At 37.7% G+C, this 19,444-nt stretch overlaps 1 protein-coding gene across 3 annotated transcripts in view; it reads left to right on the forward strand.

Annotated features, from left to right (window-relative positions):
- The window catches only part of LOC143219076 (semaphorin-1A), a 649,895-nt gene that overhangs the window by 158,996 nt on the left and 471,455 nt on the right, over positions 1-19,444 (forward strand). For 2 of the 3 annotated variants that reach the window (XM_076444869.1, XM_076444871.1), the window contains exon 3: positions 1,049-1,063. The exons of the other annotated variant lie outside the window; for it this stretch is intronic. In XM_076444869.1, coding sequence (XP_076300984.1) covers positions 1,049-1,063 — 15 coding nt within the window. The remainder of the gene's footprint in view (positions 1-1,048; positions 1,064-19,444) is intronic. 3 annotated transcript variants of the gene reach the window in all.

Genomic DNA, 19,444 nt, shown 5'->3' on the forward strand with positions numbered 1-19,444 from the left:
TGGACGAGTATGTTTCGCGGTTGTGTACATAAGTGTTCACGCGGAAATAAAAGTCACAAGGACAGCGACAGTGTACAAGATACCCAAGACTTTATGGCTAAATTATGCCACCATGACCTGAAAACTGAAGCAAAAGACACACGCTTACACAAGTAGGTTATTGAACTACCTTCGATAAGACTTAATTGAAATAATTGAATATGGTATATCTGCGCACGTCCTAAACATAAATTAGATGTGTGCTTTAAGAGAAACTGCAAATAGAGATTAGGTCTCCATATTATAAAATGCAAAACAAATACAAAGTATCTGAAAAATGTATTAGATGATTGCATAAGTCCGTGACCGATTTGAAAATAAAATTCAATGGTTAAATTTTAAAGAATACAACTTTACTAATCAATTATACATATAGTCACCATTCTTTTTTAATTGTGGAAAATTTAACCATTATTTAATTTTAATTTAACCAATCTTGGTTTAATTTAACCAATTCATTTAATTTAACCAATATTGAATTTTACATTCAACATTGAATTTTATTTTCAAATCGGACACGAACTTATGCAATCATCTAACTTACTTCCTTGAAAGGGGTGATTCTCTTCGAAGCATTGGATTGGAACGAAAGTTCGTAGCGTTTTTAAATTAAAACTCGAAGATAGAGTTAGGATATTTATACATACATAGAGAGAGAGATTTGTTCGATAACATATTTTCCATTCTCTTCTATTACTTTTTGCCATTTTTTTAGATAACTCATCATGTTATTCAATAAACCTATGAATAAATATCTGAACTTTTTCTTTGAATTTTGATTTAAATCTAATACATTTTTAGGACACCTTGTACAATGTAAATTTATTAAACTTGTACGAGCCTTATTTGCTTGTTCTTTTCTGTATCATTTCTTCTTCACATTTCGTTTGAAACTATCGACATCTTTATCTAGAAAAGGTGTTGCGTTCATTTTATCTCATTTTAGTATTAATAGTATTTTTAATATCGGTTTTCAATATTTCTAAACACTTTCGGTTTATTTTTACAGAGCACTCTATTGAAAGTAAGTCCATTTTTCTTTTCTTTATTTCGTTCAAGCATTTGTTGTTAACGTTGTTTTTTCAAGCATGTATGCTCGCTTCACCGCGAGAATGTGTTTCGTAATTACGCGCTGAATTACAAACCTCGAAATTAATTTTCGCTTTGATCGATTAATTTCATCCGTCATTACTATTAATGTTGTTCATGTTTGTTATATTATTAACTTGTTAACATGTTGAAGTTGTGTTTTATAAGCTAATATTTACAGCGAACATATGTCTACGTCAGTTTCGGTCTACCATGACAGCTCTATACATTTATCTTGCAAAGTTTGATTAATTAATAAACTGTAGCTGCACTGCTATGCGTAAATATTTGCAGAATCAAGTAATAGCAAAATACTTTCGCGAATGAATTATATAATCTCAATTCCTAAAATACAGGCACAATGTTTCCAATTGGACATTGTTGATTAAGAGCTACGAAAGATTGAACGATCACTTTTTAGTTTCAAATAGCCTGGCAATTATTTCACTGTTATAATATTGAGGCTTGTTTGTATTGGTATACCATCCACACGCGTGAGATTAACGAATAAATGCTTTCTGTTTATTAATTAATATTTTCTTGGTTCTTCAGTTTCATTCAGCGTATTTGCTTTTCATATTTAGTTTGAATTTAATTTATATCGGCCATGATTCATATATACATAATTAATATAAATATGCAGGAGAAGCGTGCTTAATAAAGAGTTTCATTAATTCTGTTCACCTTTGATCAGTTGCTAGTTTGACGATCGATAAATAATTCATAACTAGACTGCGGATCTTCATGCAAAATAAAAAATGTTTGCATGGATTGCAAGACACAGGAGCCAAATAGAAATTTCTTTCTTCTTTCAATCGTCTTAATAAGATGAAATTAATACACAGATGTCCTAAAATTTTCCTAATTCGTTCACTGCTTTAAATCGTACGTGCCGCAGTCTATTCATAACCCTTTACCATAAAATGATGTTGCAGAGACGTCGTGTATTGCGGACGCCAAACATTTTCAGCATTTCTTCATAGACTAACATAACTGATAGCAACATAACTATATTAATTTTATAAATTTGATTACATTTTACGAGATTTATAACATTAATTTTAAAATGCTTTAAAGCAACACAAATTATTTTCTATCGCTGCGTATTTGGAGCGCCATACGAAAAGGAATTGTAATCTGGAACCTTGGAATTAAATTGTAAGGGGCTAATAGAAAAATTATCAAAGTAGGAAGCATTTAATTGGGTCAACGTAATTGTCTAGAACATGCTGCATCACTGACACCCACATTGTACGTAGCCAAAGTGTCCGCAAGTGTTTAGTCCAGTCAATGAATGCTCATAAGGAGGGTGTAGAGGGAAATGGAAGGAACACAAGTTTTAACTTTGGCTCTTTGTTTGCACTAGTTAGGAGGTAAACATACTAAAAGTCCCCACTCCTAGGAGGTGAGCGGTGTCCATTTTCGGTTTTCCGCTTATTTCTCGGAAACTATGCGTCCTAGCGATAAGACCATTCAATACAAAATTAAAGCTGACAAAATGTGCCACAAGACTGATTCCATTCAGTTTTTCGCTATCTCGCATAGTTTGCGAGATATCCGCGCTCAAAGTTCACTAATTGTGCTGAGGAGTTCTTTTTCACAATTAGTGAACTTTGAGCGCGGATATCTCGGAAACTATGCGAGACAGCGAAAACCTGAATGGAATCAATCTTATGGCACATTTTGTCAGCTTTAATTTTGTGTAGAATGGTCTTATAGCTAGGACGCATAGTTTCCGAGATATAAGCGGAAAACCGAAAAAGGGGACCTTCTATGTGCCCCCTGCACTCCGCTCACCACCTAGGAGTGGAGACTTTTAGTATGTTTACCTCGTAACTAGTCCAAACAAAGACCCAACGTTAAAAATTGTGTTCCTTCCATTTCCCTCTACAACTTTTCGTTCACTGGACTAGTGTTTTCCAAATCGCCTTCATGCGTCACTGCCCGGAAGTTAGCCGATGACACCAGCACCAATCGAGACGAAAAAAATAGCGTCTTGCACAGTACACTCCGCTTCATCGCTACACGTTTACAATTTCCCACTGATCAACTACGAATCCTTGTTTAACGCTGGTTGGTGTGGTGGAACCGGCTCGAACACTTCCGGGCATTCAGAATGTAAATCATTGTCTGTTACCATCGTGTGTAAAGCATTTAACAAATCGAGAACTCGGCGAGGGATGAAAGGACATCGGGACGACACTGTGAGTACCCCGCAGAATTTGCATTATTTAACTATTCGTCGCACAGTCGCGCTCGGGATAGATAGTCCCGTACATAGCTAGGTAGATGGAGTCATTCCGATGAGACAGAAAATCAAATGGCCTCCATTAGAGGGTTCCTCTCTTTTTCCATGAACTCTTTCTTACGGAGCTCGCCCGGACTCTCTTGCAGGTTCTTCCGTGAAAAAAGGACGAGGCGAGGGATGGAGGAGATGTTCTTAGGATTCGCGGTAGCATTCGTCTGGCTCCGTATTACCAAACGAACCCCGCGAGAATGCAGGCTGAGGTCTGAGCCGTGGGCATAACCGAACCGGGCTGATCCGCGCGGAGTTACGAGCGTTGTCGCGTCGCACCGCTCCTCGCCGCGCCGGGCGGCTGCAGTTTTTTTCGAAAGCAAGATCGAGTACCGCCATCCGAGTCACATGAGGACGGCTAAATTAGTTCCATTTCACGGCAACTTCCTCCCGTGTGTATCTCGGACCGTCGTCGAGGGCCGGATAAACTTTTCGAAGATGTTTCCGGGAATGTCGTTACATTCGTCACCGGCGCCCAGGCCGGCTCCGGGAAAAAGTCGGAGCGGCCCCATGAGTTACGATCCGCGACGATCCCGACCCGATGTGAGATATGAAGTAATTAAGGTCAGAATCGAATTTACACCGACTTCGGGAACGCCTAGCTTCCCGATCCCTTCGCTCGCTAAGCCCGTCGAAAGTCGAGCACAGATTTTCATCCGGAGTTTTATCACCGGAGAGTGCATTTGGCAACCCGCCACTGATATTACACGCGGCGCGGCACGGCGTAGCAGTCCGCACGCTGACTTCGACACCGAGATGTATCGGGTACCCGAGTAATTAGGCTTCCACGGTTTTCAGAGCTGTCGATGGCTCCAGGCGTTTCGCCGACAACCACTTCTACACCCTTTTAATGCGCGCCCAATTTTTCATTTATCATCTCACACGCGAACAAAGTCGCCTAATGAGGGAGCACGAGTCTAGGGCACAAGTTACCCTCTCTCTGCCTGTACCGGAATAGTCACGTGACATTGTGACACATGCACGAACTTTGAGCATGTATCTGTTGCTGCGAGGAAGGACGACGCGTGTCACATACTTTTACTTTCCAGATATTGCTGTTTAAAGTTTTGATCAATTCGTACAATTATCATTGACGAGTGCTAACCATAAACTCTCCCTTTCATCAATTTAGTAACGTGAAGTAACATTGTTTTACTTATGAAGTACGAGAAACATAATATTAAAAAAGGAACACATAAAGATACAAGGAACACTCTCCTTGTTGAAACAAGGACAACTCTCCCTTTCAACAATTTAGTGACATGAAGTAACATTGTTTTACTTATGAAGTACGAGAAACATGATATGCAAAAAGGAACACATAAAGATACAAGGAACACTCTCCTTGTTGAAACAAGGACAACTCTCCCTTTCAACAATTTAGTGACATGAAGTAAGATTGTTTCAGTTATGAAGTACGAGAAACATAATATTAAAAAAGGAACACATAAAGATACAAGGAACATTCTCCTTGTTGAAACAAGGACAACTCTCCCTTTCAACAATTTAGTGACATGAAGTAAGATTGTTTCAGTTATGAAGTACGAGAAACATAATATTAAAAAAGGAACACATAAAGATACAAGGAACACTCTCCTTGTTGAAACAAGGACAACTCTCCTTTTCAACAATTTAGTGACATGAAGTGAAATTGTTTTGCTTATGAAGCACGAGAAACATAATATAAAAAAAGGAACACGTAAAGGAAGAAACAAGAAACACGTTATAAAAACGGGAACGTTATTTTTTTAAACAATAATATAATTTGCTTCGGAAGTTTTTAGCAGGTATATTTTGCTGGTTGTTAAATGAATAATATGTTAGTGTTCTCGGCGCAACGGACTACTGAGTATCTTGTTCGACGACATTTCTACTTTCTTGAAAAGGAATCCACACATGGATCGAAACGTTGAAAGTTTAAGTTAACGTGTAAAATTTGCTTTCTCGTAATTAGTTGATCGAACCGTTGCGCCGAGAACACTAACATATTATTCGAATAACTACATTATAGTAAAAGTTACACCCATTGGACAGTAGATGTCGTATTGATGTTCATCAAAGGCAATCGCGTATTGAAATTGTGAAGAAATTCTTGAGGAAAAAACGAGCTCGGATCTCGTTGGAGTCGAGAATTTATGAAGCATTATCGTATTTCCGTCGTCCGTAACGGAACCCGAGAAGTCCCGGGAGTTTCGTTAGTTCTATTGGTAATAGCAGTCGGCGCTTTGCTGACTGTGTAAGGGAGTTTCGAATGGGCACAAGCCGAGCCAGCATGATCGACTGAATTGTATGAGTTTTCGTTATGCCGTGCGGGGACGGGCCTTATGAGCAATTTCACGAGGATGTCGGCTGGCCGCGAGGACATTTAATTCACGGTGAACTCGTAGAAAGCTCGCAGAAAGCTCACAGTCGCGCGACACACGAAGCGGTGCGGAGCAGATCCGCAGCAACGAACGGAGCCACGCGGACTCGCAGCTTTCGCACGTATAAAGCCGTTTAAATTTATAGGCATTACCGTGTTCGGCTTCCGTCCTAAAACCCCCTCCCATCGCATAACAGTGTATGGCGACGGGCTTTAGGTGTTACAATGGGGCCGCTATTAAACCCTAGTCACGGTTCCGACTAAAATGTCGGCTGACCGATGTTAAACGCGAACTGAATAAAAATTTCCCGGCCACTGTGTGACCGTCTTTCTTGTCCACCCGCCAATTCTTCTTCGATTCGGATCTCCTTTTTTTTTCTTCGTTTATTTCTCGCGCTTCCTCTCCTCCAGACAGCCAACCCCCGGCTTCTCAACCGTCTCCGTTCACCTCTGCTCAACCCCCTCGGTTCACCGTTCCACTACATCCACTTCTCGTCGTTTTGTCCGTGTACAGTACGTCTCGTATTATAGCGCGACAGCCGGAAAAGACGCTGATGGTACTTTCCGGTTAATTGAAACTTGAGCCGGCAATATTTCCGGCATCGATGTATACTCGGCGGAAAAAATCGAGTGACTTACTTGAAATCCACTCCGACAGTCTCCCGAACGATACTTTTCGTTCGATATGTACATGGCTATCGATCATGCTTTCCATTCTATTTTAATCGCATTACCGCATTGTTCCATTCCGTGCTCCGCTAAATAAAAAAAAGGAAGTAACGATTACGCCGCGGCCTCTGCGAGAGCGGTCTTTGTATACACTACGAATGAAACGCGAAATTCTTTTAATACATATACAGAACGAACATGGAAAGTATTCGCTTAATTAACGCTTTTTGTTTAATTACGTTGGAAAAGATAGAGAACTTTACTCTCCATGAATTGTTGTTAATCGTTTCGTATGGTATTCTCAGTATGCGAGGCACGAACTCGTTAAGTTGGTCTGACAGTAAGCTACTTGACAGTATCGAAACTTGAACAGCAAATTCTGCGTAACGCCATAAGCATTAACAAGAACAGCGTCAAATTACTTCGTAGTTTAATAACATTGAATTTATTAGCTCGGAAATTCTGAAAAAAAGCGAAGGCTATTAATAGCTAATATCACGTGCGCAGATCAAGAGGGGCTTTACACCACTCGTCTTATTTTAGTTTAATATAGCATGCTGTGAAATTCTTTCGAATTGTTGAATTCTTTCAATTCTTCGATTGAAATCACACGTTTATTTATTATTTAAAATAAAATTTGCCCAACACTCATTTCACCCCAGTTTGTTGCAATTCAGATAGAAAATTTGTATTTTGCATAAAGATCCGCTGTCTAGCTATTGTCCCCATTTAGGATTTTTAATGACGAGCAACTGTGCATTTTGCAAATCCTCTTTCACCTGCAAACTTTTCACTTTACTGCTCGTAAACATTTGCATGATTTCGGAATCGGTCAGACAAGGATTTTCGCTGGAATTGTCGCGTTATCTAAGGAATTAAAAACTTCACCGGTTACTCCGTTACCATCATTTATGTCTATCAAAGAAATGCCCCATTTAGGATTGTTCTAGCTATTATCAGTTGACGTAGAAGACCCCGCGCATTAGCGGCGAAAAATCCAGTTTCCGTTTGTGCAATAGCGGGATTCCGCGTTCGGTGAAGTCATAAAATGTCCGCCACGAAATGTGCAGAAGAGAACGGTTGTTCAGCTAGATTCCCAGACGAGGTTAATTTTCGAATTGTATTGCGCGTTGAACGTTCGAATGGATTTGCGAACGAACAAGATGAAGGTGCGGGGACGGAGCGGACGAGGATCGGTCGCAATCCTTTTACGACTTTAGGCGCGAAATGAAAATTCTTGGAGGAGTTCGCACGACTTGCACGCTAGTTTTCCTCGTGCACGTGATAGGCGGCAATATCCGGCGAAGAATTTCGCAGTGGTTTGATTGCCGCTGCGACGGAACGCCGCGCGTCGCGTCGTTTTAATTTAATGGATATTGATGCTGCTATCTCGTCTCCTTTTTGCCCATTGTGCGCCGCGCTTCGGCGATCGCTTGTCATCTCTCGGTCATCGGCGATCTATGGCAAATTGAAACGCGAAACCGCGCTTCGCATTCTGACAAGTTCGTTCGGTTTGTTTCATCGTTCCGCGACGTACCTGGATTTTTTACGCGCTTCATTAATGCATCCTCCGATGCTATATTTCACGGGCGCAATTTACCCTCTACTCGGTGACCGATTGTATCGAGATCCACCGATACTGTCGAACCTTGTTTCAGCACCGACACACAGTAGTCTAAAATAGATGGTGTTAATTAAACAATGTCATCCGGTACGTTCAAACTAGGTCTTTTCGTAAGCCAATATTTGAAATAGACTGAACAGGTCGCAGACTTATATTTGGTCTCCTTCGTAAATAAATAATAGTCAAGTGCAAGTCTCTTGAAGTAACCAATCTGAGTTTCTTGTCAATTAAGAATATGGTTTCTTAGAGTAGTTATTAGCTTATTGCGTATGATACAGATATTCTTAAATTATCTTAATCTTTCCATTATATTAAATTTACGCCATTTTATTGTAACTACATGAAATCCGCAGTTGATTTGTTATATTTGAGAAAATATGCGTAATAAATGCTGTTTAGATTTCACACTGTTCCAAATGCCTCTTATTAAGCATGGACATAAAGATAACTTAATGAGTGTTGTTTATTTAAAAAAGATGACTGTGTTATACAACTGTATTAACATTGTTGAAATAATTTGATTGCATCTGTAGTACAGGATTGAATAATTACAAACTTTCTAGATGAGAGGAACCACCTTTTCAAAGGAACAATGGGTCAAAATTGAATGGTTTTCTTCACAAAATTGACGTTAAAGTTCAAATAACAGCTTACTGGATTAAAAATTGGAATTCAGAATTGATCTACTGTATTAGGACATGTTGTTATGTTGTAATGAAATTCTGAATCATGTAACTTTATGTGCTATTTGAACTTTAACGTCAATTTTCAGAGAACGGTTCTTTTTTGACATTTGTCGAAGTTTGTTCCTCTCAATGAGCCTGTCAATTTAATTTTGCACAAAACTTTTTTAACAGATCTTCGCCGATCCTAAGGTGTAGAACAACGCTGTAACATTACACGCTGTACATTATATCAAATGATTGCATAACTTCGTGCCCGATTTGGAAATAAAATTCGCTGGTTAAATTTTTAAAAATACAGCTTTATTAATCAATTATATAGTAACCATTCCTTTCTACAATTGTTAAAAAAGATATTATTATATTTTGTTTTCTGTAATTGTTGTTACAGTTTGCGACATCTACGTGAAAATCGGGCGCGGATTAATACAATCATTTGATAGATCTTTATTTTTCTAGTACGGACATATTATAAAAAGAAAGACACATTATATTTGACATAACGGAAAAAGCATTTGCTGGAAAAATATATTAGCTTGTATACTCGCGAAGGGAAGGGCGTGCCAATAACAATTACTCACGTCACTCCGAATATGACCTCCCGACCAATAATTCTTCAAACTTGCTCCGCTACTGGATGCGGTATTCACTAAAAGACTCTGAGAATCGATCCCCAATCATTCAACGTTTGAACTTCGCTTGGAAACCGAATCTAATTTTCCCCGTTGACAACGATTTACTTTAACAAATAGAGAAACCCATGAAACTCGCGGAAAGGTTCGTACGAAGTGATTGCCGGAGCGAACGCAAACCGGCACAGCATCAACTGACTCCGTACTCCGTGTGCATAATTAAATTGAATTCGTTTTTCCGGCTTCCTGTTCTATTTAGCCAGTTTTTCAATCGCAGCCTCTTGCACTTTGCAATCGGCCTTTTATCGTGGGTTTTCGCGCTATTCTGTCGCGTGTGTTCCGCGGGTTCTGTTTAATTTAATTCACTCGATCTAACAGGTTTTTATTCACTAGTCGGCCTGGAGAAATATTATTCTATTTCGAATAATCTACAACGAATAATTCAAATAATAATTGATAATTATAATTTACAAGTAAATAATAATTGATAATTATAATTTACAAGTAAATAATAATTAATAATTGGCAAGTTGATAATTCAAATAAGCAAACCAACATTCAGAAACGAAATAAATACAGAAGGTGTCAATTACACTGTCCAACAGCCAAAAAGGATTTCGATTCTCACTATGCAATTCTTATAGAGTTTTTTGCGCTGATTCCGAATCTGTCCTTAATTTTTCTCCTAGACGCACAGTTTTTGAGAAATTTGAGTTTGAAGAAATGACCTATTTTTCAACTTTGAACAAATATTGTGATGTTATTATAAAAGATATTGATCGTTACAGCAAAAGATTCCTTAGACTTTCCCGAATACAGTGATATCCAATATTAATACATTATGATTGTTTAAACATTGATCTAATCTTTAATTTTTTTACCCACCGAAGACTGTCTTTGCGAAATCTCTTATTCACTGGTTGGGATAATCGAGAGTCTACATTTTCTTACGACCACAGCTGTAATGAATACTTGATAATATTTTTATCTTCAATAAAAAAATATGTATAAACGTAAAAATGAACTTTTTCTTACATGAACATGCTGGTATGAAAGTATTTTCCGACATATCTGTTCGACTGATGTATTTCCTTGTGAAATCAAGCTGGTGAAACAAATGCATAACAGAAAAGTGAAATTCTTCTATGTTATATTTTTTATTCGGGAAGACGTAAAATGCGAATAATATGTGTTCAATTGGTTCCGCCTTGTTGGAAGTGAAACCAATATCTTTCAGTCGTTAAAATATAATGCCTAAAAATGTGCGAAATCTACCAAAAACTTTCTAATTCCATAATTAATTCAATGAAAAGATAAAATTTTATGAATAAGAAATACGTTTCACACGAAGAGATCTCTGTGCTTCTTGTTAACAAAGTAATTCGGTGATAATAAAGTGAAAGAGAATAGTAGAAAACAATTAAAAAGCAGAAGAAAGCAGTAGTCTTAAATTGTTTCGAGTTCTGAAAGTCTGTTCCATTTAAATCCTCTTCCCCTTGGCGAACGTAATAATAATAACGAGATCTGTGCATTAATTTCCCAGCACTCTAATCATTAGATTTTCACATTACGATAAATTGTTTAAGCACACAACGTAAAAATAATTTTTTTTCTGTAAACAGCTATCAGGATTTAATGATTAATAGCCGATATAAATCACGTGAAAAATCGTACGTTTAAATTTTTACGTAACAAATTTATTTAACACTCGTGTCATGTTCCTCTTGTAACTATACATACATAAGCTTATTTAATTCATGATTCTCTCTATGTAATATGCCATTATTAAACAGCGGATTTTATGCATTTATGACAAAAATGAGTAGGTGTAATTTAAAACATTAGAAGAATTTTAAAAGGTACTGTTATATTATTATTAACCAATTAAACATGTAAGGAAATAAACTAATTTCTACTTCACTCCATAAAGATCCGCAGTATAGTCATTAGAAACAATAGTCTAATAATTAGACAGCGGATTTTTATGCATCACTGTATAAAAATCTAAAAATATTGTTGTTTTCAACGTAAAAAGACTGTTAAAGTGTGAAATGAATTTTTATTTAACCACTGCTTCCGGCAGTTGATATCATGGATGTATAAAAACAAACGTGCTTAGTGACATTGATAAATATCTGATGAAAGCTGATGTTTCCTGGTTATGGTAAGCTCCACGCTTAGAAAATGAGACCTGTAACTCATATGGTTTGTGTCTAGAGCAGCGGTTGCCAACCTGGGAGGCGTGAAAATTTTTTAGTAAAGAATTAATTTGTAGTTGTCACTTTTTTGTAATAATGTTATGATTATTGAAAACGTGTCTATAGTATATCTGTTACAAAAATAAAAGGTAGGGAGGCGCGGAAAAAAATTGTTTTTTGAGAAGGCGTAGTAGCATAAAGATTGGAACCGCTGGTCTAGAGTCTCGAGTAATTGGAGCACGGCGAATAGCTACTATAACAGCCAGTGTACCTTGGGTCTTCCCTCTCTGGAATGAAGACTATAGTAATAGAGTTGCTCCTTATACCGAGGACCTACAGCGATTCGCATTGCGCAGAATGCCATTGGCGCAACGAAGCTCTGATTTTTTTCGAGTCCGCGGCTCTGCGAGAAAGAAAAGACGCGAAGGAAACAAGTATCAAAGTGTTATTACGCTCGGTTATTGAACGAAGCAGGAAAGTAGGTAAATGCGAGCGAGAAAAGGCAGCTTATAAGCAGTTGTTCCTCGTTCCAACGCGCGAAATGAAAATTTCCGGACAAGTTTCCGTGATCCCGCTTCTTATTTCGTCCACATTACTCATAGTCATTTCTCGGTTTGCAGGCGGTAGCCGTAAGCTCGAATGTTAGATCTCTTTAGGCGGTACGCGACAGCTAAATTTGAAGTTCAAAGTTTCGCTGACATTTCTGCCGATAACTACCGTCCGTTAGAACCAAATTAAGCCACTTCAGTCGTCAATACTTCAAGGCTCGCGAAAAGGGGAACACATTTTTCTTGCGTGTTTCTACGGTGTCTAATCATTCAATTAGTAATTAGAACCTTGAACAGGTTCAAAGTTTTTGATGTCTTTATGCCCCTCTCATAAACGCTGGATGTTTCAATTTTTCTTATCACTTTCTGATAATATTTGATGTTCATCTTGAACAAGTCTTCAGTTATGATCTGATGTTCAGTTTGGACAGTGTTCAATTATGATCTGATGTTCACATTGAACAAGTCCTCAATTATGATCTGATGTTCATTCTGAGCAAGCCTTCAATTACGATCTGATGTTCATCTTGAACAAGTCTTCAATTATAATCTGATGTTCATTTTGAAAAAGTCTTCAATTATGATCTGATATTCATTTTGAATGAACAAGTTTTCAATTATTAACTGATGTTCACATTGAACAAGTCCTCAATTATGATCTGATATTCATTTTGAACAAGTCTTCAATTATGAGTAGACAGCGGATCTTTATGCATTCATAGCAAGATCGAGTAGATGAGATTGAAAATTGTTGAAAAATTTTACAAATTGAAGATGTTAACACGTTAAATCTATGACAAATCTATGCTACATGGCTAAACGCTTTTTAATGTAACCTTCAATAGCAACAGCAATTTTCATTGTAAACCAATAAGCCACCCTCAATAACGACATCTAATAGTTTCATTTAAGATTGTATTGTAAAAGAAAATTTCTATGCTTTCTTTTGGTACAGCACAATTATTGAAATTCCTATTAATAGGTAAAGTTCCTTCCTTTCGCTAGGTAAAGTGTTAATATATGATTGCTCCTCTATTAAAATCATTAAGGGAAGTGACATCCAATTTTGTTTCTATTTCTTGCAATCGATGCAGACAATTTTTGCTTTGCATAAAATTTATATTGCTATCGTTTCACAACTGCCGATCAAATGAATATTTTGCTTCATATTTTACCTGAAAGTGTAGCATGCCATTCTCCATAAATAATTAGTATATTCGTTAGTTATTCAATACTGCTGCACCCCTTAAACAATACTAACGTATTCCCGTCAACATATTAAAAATAATCAGAGGAAAATTAAATTTCTATTCGATTCCTGTTTCTTGCAGTCGCTTCATAAAATGTCAATGTTGCATAAACGTTTGCAATCTATTGATACGACAAATGATTTGTGCTTTGAATGACGTTCAAGTTGAGCAAATTGCCTGGCACTGAACTAACGGTAATAAATGGTAAGATGAAGTGAAAGTTTATTTTCATTCTCTTAACATGCTTAATCGGTTGAAAACAATATAAAAGCGCTTTTAAATTTTTCTAATGTGTTCGCTACATGAAATTACATTTATCTGGTTATTACAAATCCTTCATTACTTGCCACACTTATTTTATGAAATAAATTGCATGAAATTTTGTAAATGAAATTTCTCTCGGTGATAGCAGAACGCACGAAGTCGTTTATAGAAACAGAGATACACGTAATTGAGAAGAACTTGTCTCCCTTTCCATCCGGTCCGAATGAAACTTGATTATTTGCTACGTGTGCCGTTTCATTCCTGAAGCTGTTGTAAAAGAGGAAACGAAATTTAGTCGAGGTTGATTCACTGGATCGTGCAAGAAACCATGAAAGCAAGCTTCTCCGCCGTATAGAGAGATGCGCTCGACAAAGACGAAGACGAATGATGAGGAAAAAAGATTCGAAAAAGCTTGGAGAGGTCGGTCAAAGAAAATCGCATTGATTTACCGATCGGGCCTGTGTTCGTTCATCGACCACTTTCTTTTTTTTCCATTTCATTGTGCGACATCGTTGCTTCGAGCTCATGCGAGTTTCAATCTGTCCCGCGTGCGCCAGCTCCCCTTGTCTAAACATTACAGAATAGAGAAGGATCAGGAAAGCGAAGAAGATCAGTCACGTTTCGGCCTCGCGAACTTATAAGCTGCCACGTAAAGCAAACTGGTTTTTTCTTTATCTAACGTACCTTGTCGAGGAAGACAAGAAATCTTCCGAAGAAGCCGTTAGCGTTGAAAGATCACGTTCCACGAATTGTTCCAGTCATCGAATGGAAATTTCGAATTACGCATCCACAAAAAGTATTCTGTTACTAATGATTAGTCAGCGGATCTTTATGGATTTATGAAGAAATTGGTTCGGCGAAATATAAAACAGTGCAAGATTTTAAAAGTTAGAGAATATTTTAATGTTGTTCCCAAAGTAAAAAAAAAAATCATTAACGGATGACCACAATTAATGTAGAACTTCTTTATTTTGCATAAAGATCCGCAGTCTACTAATGATTCATCTATCATCTCATGTGAAGAATATCTTAGGCATACGGTAAACACAAACTTCTGTCTTTTAAGAAATGATCGATGCCAGAATAATTACCGAAATTATATGTCGCGGCTACAATAGGATGATTCTAGACCCTCGATTTGGTCGAAAGTGCAAATGGCTCCTTTTTGTGTTCTATTTCACGTATATTTCACTGTAAAAGTGATGTTTAAATTTGTTGTTGTACCAACAACCGCGGTATTTGTTAAGCCATAGTCTTGATACATAAATTAGTATGTGTTCTGAAAATTATGCAAATTAAAATGAGGATGCATGAATGCACGGGAACACTGTACACGTTGTTAATACACGTTGAAAACCACGATCTCTAGTTAAAAGTCAGAAGTGTCGAGAATTACACTTTCCGAAGACCGTGATCGATGATCGATGAAGTGTCCCGGCTCGTAGAAGCGGGATCGCAACACGTTCCGAGGCTGGTGTACATATCCCTTTAATCCGCGACAGTAGCTTTTCCAATTGGAGGACGCAATTCCCAAAGGGAAGCATGGGGGCTTATAGATCAAAGTGGGTCACCGTACACAAACGGACCGGAGTTTCGTCAGTCGAACGAGGGAAGTCCCGAAGCAAACAGAGCTAGCAGCCGGCGCGGCGACTTTCAGCGAAATTTGCCGGTACAGTTTATGCGAAGGGACGAGGACGATGGCGCGAGAGGTGGTTTTCCTCCTTCATTCCTCTCGGGCAGCTCGTGTCAAGACACCCGCGTAAAGAAAAGACGGTTGCCGGAAAAGCGAGACAGAGGCGGAAAGAAGGGAAAACGTGCACGGCGTTTCTAGCCGGCTTTCAGGCTGTAGCGGCAGCAGTGCAGCAGCGCAAGTAGCAGAAGCAGCAACCGCGACCGGCAACGAGAACGGCAACGGGTAGTGAGAGTAGGCGAGCGAGTGTGGGTACGCTGTCGTGGCACGCGAGAGCACGATAAGAATTCCGCTCGATAAAAACAAACATTGTCGAGGTAGCGTGGGTCCCGCCTCTCTTGGAAAATAGATCTCTACGAGATTCACTCACGGGAACCACGAATCCGGCCGTGACGGCGTGGTACGGCGCGGGGCGCACGCTTAAACGAATTCAAATGTATGCCAGCACCAGACTCCAATAAGTTGCAATCTACCTGACAGGATTGCCCGGCTTCCTCCTCTCTTTTAAATAAGACGACTTTATTGTTTGAGATTGCGCGGACCGGTTTAGGAAGACAGCTGTCGCTTCGAATGTTACCCCACCGCGCCGCGCCCAGCAGGAACCGCCCGTTCTTTTCAAGTATCGCTTTCTTTAATAATATTGCGACCGTATAATGTTACAGCACTGCCCGCTCAATGTTCACATCCCAGCCGACGTTTAATGTTTACCGAGTCTTCTTCGAAACTGTTCCGCCGCGACCGGCAGTAGCGCTGTCTCGGACTAGCCATCGGCGATATCTACTATACAGAGTGTCTCAAAATTCGTGAAAATCCCGATAGGGAATGGTTCCGGAGACCATTTCAAGCGAAATTTTTCGTTTGCAAAAATGTTATCCGCGGCTTTGTTTAGGAGTTATTAACGAAAAACACGGACCAATCAGAGCGCGACCTAGACGCGAGTTGGCACAGTCGGCCAATAGACAGTTGGCGCGCCTGATTGGTCCGTGTTTTTTGGTAATATCTCTTAAACAAAGCCGCGGATAGCATTTTTGCAAAGGAAAATATTGCTTCAAATGATCTCAGGAACCTCCCATTTCCGGCTGTTGAAGGAATTTTAGGACACCCTGTATAAACGGCTATTCTTTCGCTTCCGGGACCACAAGTTTTGCACTCTTTTTAATACAATCCTGGAGATTGTTACGAGAAAAGTCAAAAATGCATGTTCTAAGGCGCGGAATTCACTCGTTTAAAAGTTATATGTGGTGTTGAGCGGTTTCAAGCGTTTTCGACAGGTAATACACGCATATTGGCGTAATTGTCTATAGTATAATAATTATACTGCCGATCTTGATGCAAAATAAAAATTGTCTGCATTAATTGCAAGAAGCAGAAGACACATAAACATTCATAATAATTTGAAAATCGTACATCGACGTTCTTACATTCTTTCAATTCATCTACCATTCTAAATTGCACAAACTCATTTTTGTCATAAATGCATATAAAATCAGCAGTCTAATATTAATATAATCGTGCTTTGGTGTCTGCAAGAAGTAGATTCAGTACGTCATGATCAGACACGTTATCCAATTCCAGCCAGAGAAGACTATCAATAATTGCAATAAGCAAGAATGTTTTGAAAATTTTTATATGGCATTTAACATTAGGTTTACGGGTTTCTACAATTTTTAATTTATGAATATTGCGCAGATGCATCTATGCAGAATTATTAAACAAATCGATTTCTTTGGGTATATAATTAACATGGCTAAAAATTTGGATAAACATATTCGTGGTATTTTTACCAAGTAGTATAAAAGAGTCACTTTTACACATTACGTTTAACATTAATAATATTTATTTGCTTTAATTACTCAGTGTTGAATTGATATCTGTTACAATATTTAAAATCAATTTAGAACCGTTTGTTCATAACGTGTTTTTGATTTTCTAATACAATATTAGTATTTCGAAAAATGTCACGATTTATTCAAATTCAATAATATTAGGCATTCCGCTGCAGAAACAAAGCAACAACAAAATAATTGCTGTGCTGTATGTACTCCTTGAGGCCACGAAACTTTTCTTTAGAATATATTTTTACAGTAATTAATTTACGAGTGTTATTTGAAGTCGCCAAGTCACGAGAACGAACTTTTGATCAATTGTAGCAAATCCTCGCATTTTCAATTAATTTTGTTCCTCGTTGTTTTAACCTTTTTTCCACTGTTTCATTGATTGTTACAATTTTTCTTTAGAACCTTCTTCGAGCCCTGTCTGTGACGATTGTTCGAGGAATTTGAGGAATGTAGGAACGTTCGTGTCCACGGTGCTATCAAACTAGATCGTCGGACAAATTGGAAAATAGAATCGATTCCCTTTCACTTATATCCTATCGGCGTTGCGCCAATAGTTGCTGTCACATTGCGGTTCCCGAGTTTCGAAAACTGTTCCGGAGCTATCTGCGAATAATACGACGTCCGACAGATAGATCGATACCCCTTCCGAAACTTACTACGATTCTCTGCCTTCGAATAATTCGAACTTTCGTATGGTTACTATGACGCGCATTGTTCTTCCCGTACTACCACGCGACGCTCTTACGAACTTTCAGGAAATCACGTGACAAGAAACTTTATTTTCATTTTTCCCGACATTTTCCTATGATCCGTATACTCTGTACGCTATATCACTTATAACTAGACCGCGGACCTTTAAGCAAAATAAAAATTGTCAGCAGCGATTGCAAGAAATAGGAACCAAATTGAATGTTATTTCTTTCCTTAATGATTTTAACACTGAACCTACCAAGCTTAAAAATATATAAAAGTGAAACATCTCATAAAATTGAGAAGATTGAATTTACTTAAACAAAGTGAAAGAATGTGCTTAAATAAAGAAGTCAATTCAGTAATTTCCTATGAAAGCATTTTCATAATTTCAATAACTATGGATCGGAAAACCGGTCAATTTGACCGTGAGTAGGTTTAGTGTTAATAGAGGCGAATGTACATATATGTCAGCATTTCCAATTTTTAAAATTTTCCAACAATTTTGAATTTCATCTACTCAATTTTGCTATAAATTCATAAAGATCTGCAGTCTACTTATAACTATATCTCAGCAGTATAAGTAATACGTAATGCACTATAATTATAGGTAATAACTTTACGCTACCTCTATTTCCTTCGTATTACTTAAAATTTGCCATATAGTTAAAATATATAATATATATAGTTAAATAATTTCGCTATTTTAAGGTGAAATAAAACCTAACGTTAAAAAAAGATAAATGATGGCAAAAGATCATCGAACAAATTGGAAAATACCTTATTGATTGAAGTTCATTGCTTGAATAAAAAAATTAGGTTTTATTTCACCTTAAAATACCGAAATTATTTTCTTGCCAACCCAATACATACAGTCAGTGTAAAAGGTATTTGTTGTTAATATAACAAACTATACAGCATATGATATGTTACAATATGACTTTGTGTGTAACTTGCAATCAGTTTACATTAATTTAGTTAGGTTACACAACTACCTCGTTGAAATCAAATTTTAATTCTGCATAACTTAATGAAATTAAAAATAATTTTCATGCCTTCGATATCTAAACTTTTTGAAAATTGAACCTTGATTTCGATAAAACGTTGTACATGTACACAACTTACCTAGATTTACAAAAGACATGTTCGAAATTTTCATTACAGGCACAGATAAAAACTTTAAAACTGTGACGTTATAAAACAATCGTACAAAATAATCCTTCTAAGATCTCAACAAAAGCTGTCCACCTTAAAAAAAATCATTCGTTTTTAAAGGCTGTACGAATTTTTACACTGGCCGTGTACTAAAGCGAGATTACATTAGAGCAATTTTCTAAAAAATAATCACCTTGTCCACTGTTTCCTTAATTCGCCGCCGATCAGATATCCGCGTGAACCTATAATTGAACAGAACGATGGATTTCCATGGAACAATTCGCGATGTAATTTTATAATTGATTCGTTGCTCGCGTACGGTGCTGGAAATAGGATTAGCAGTGAAAAGCAAAAGTCAACAGTGTTGAAACAGTTTGCTCCGTCACTGTAAACGTTCATTCATTTAGGCTGATCATT

The sequence above is a fragment of the Lasioglossum baleicum genome, unplaced genomic scaffold (assembly GCF_051020765.1).
Source record: "Lasioglossum baleicum unplaced genomic scaffold, iyLasBale1 scaffold0021, whole genome shotgun sequence".
Classification (NCBI taxonomy): domain Eukaryota; kingdom Metazoa; phylum Arthropoda; class Insecta; order Hymenoptera; family Halictidae; genus Lasioglossum; species Lasioglossum baleicum.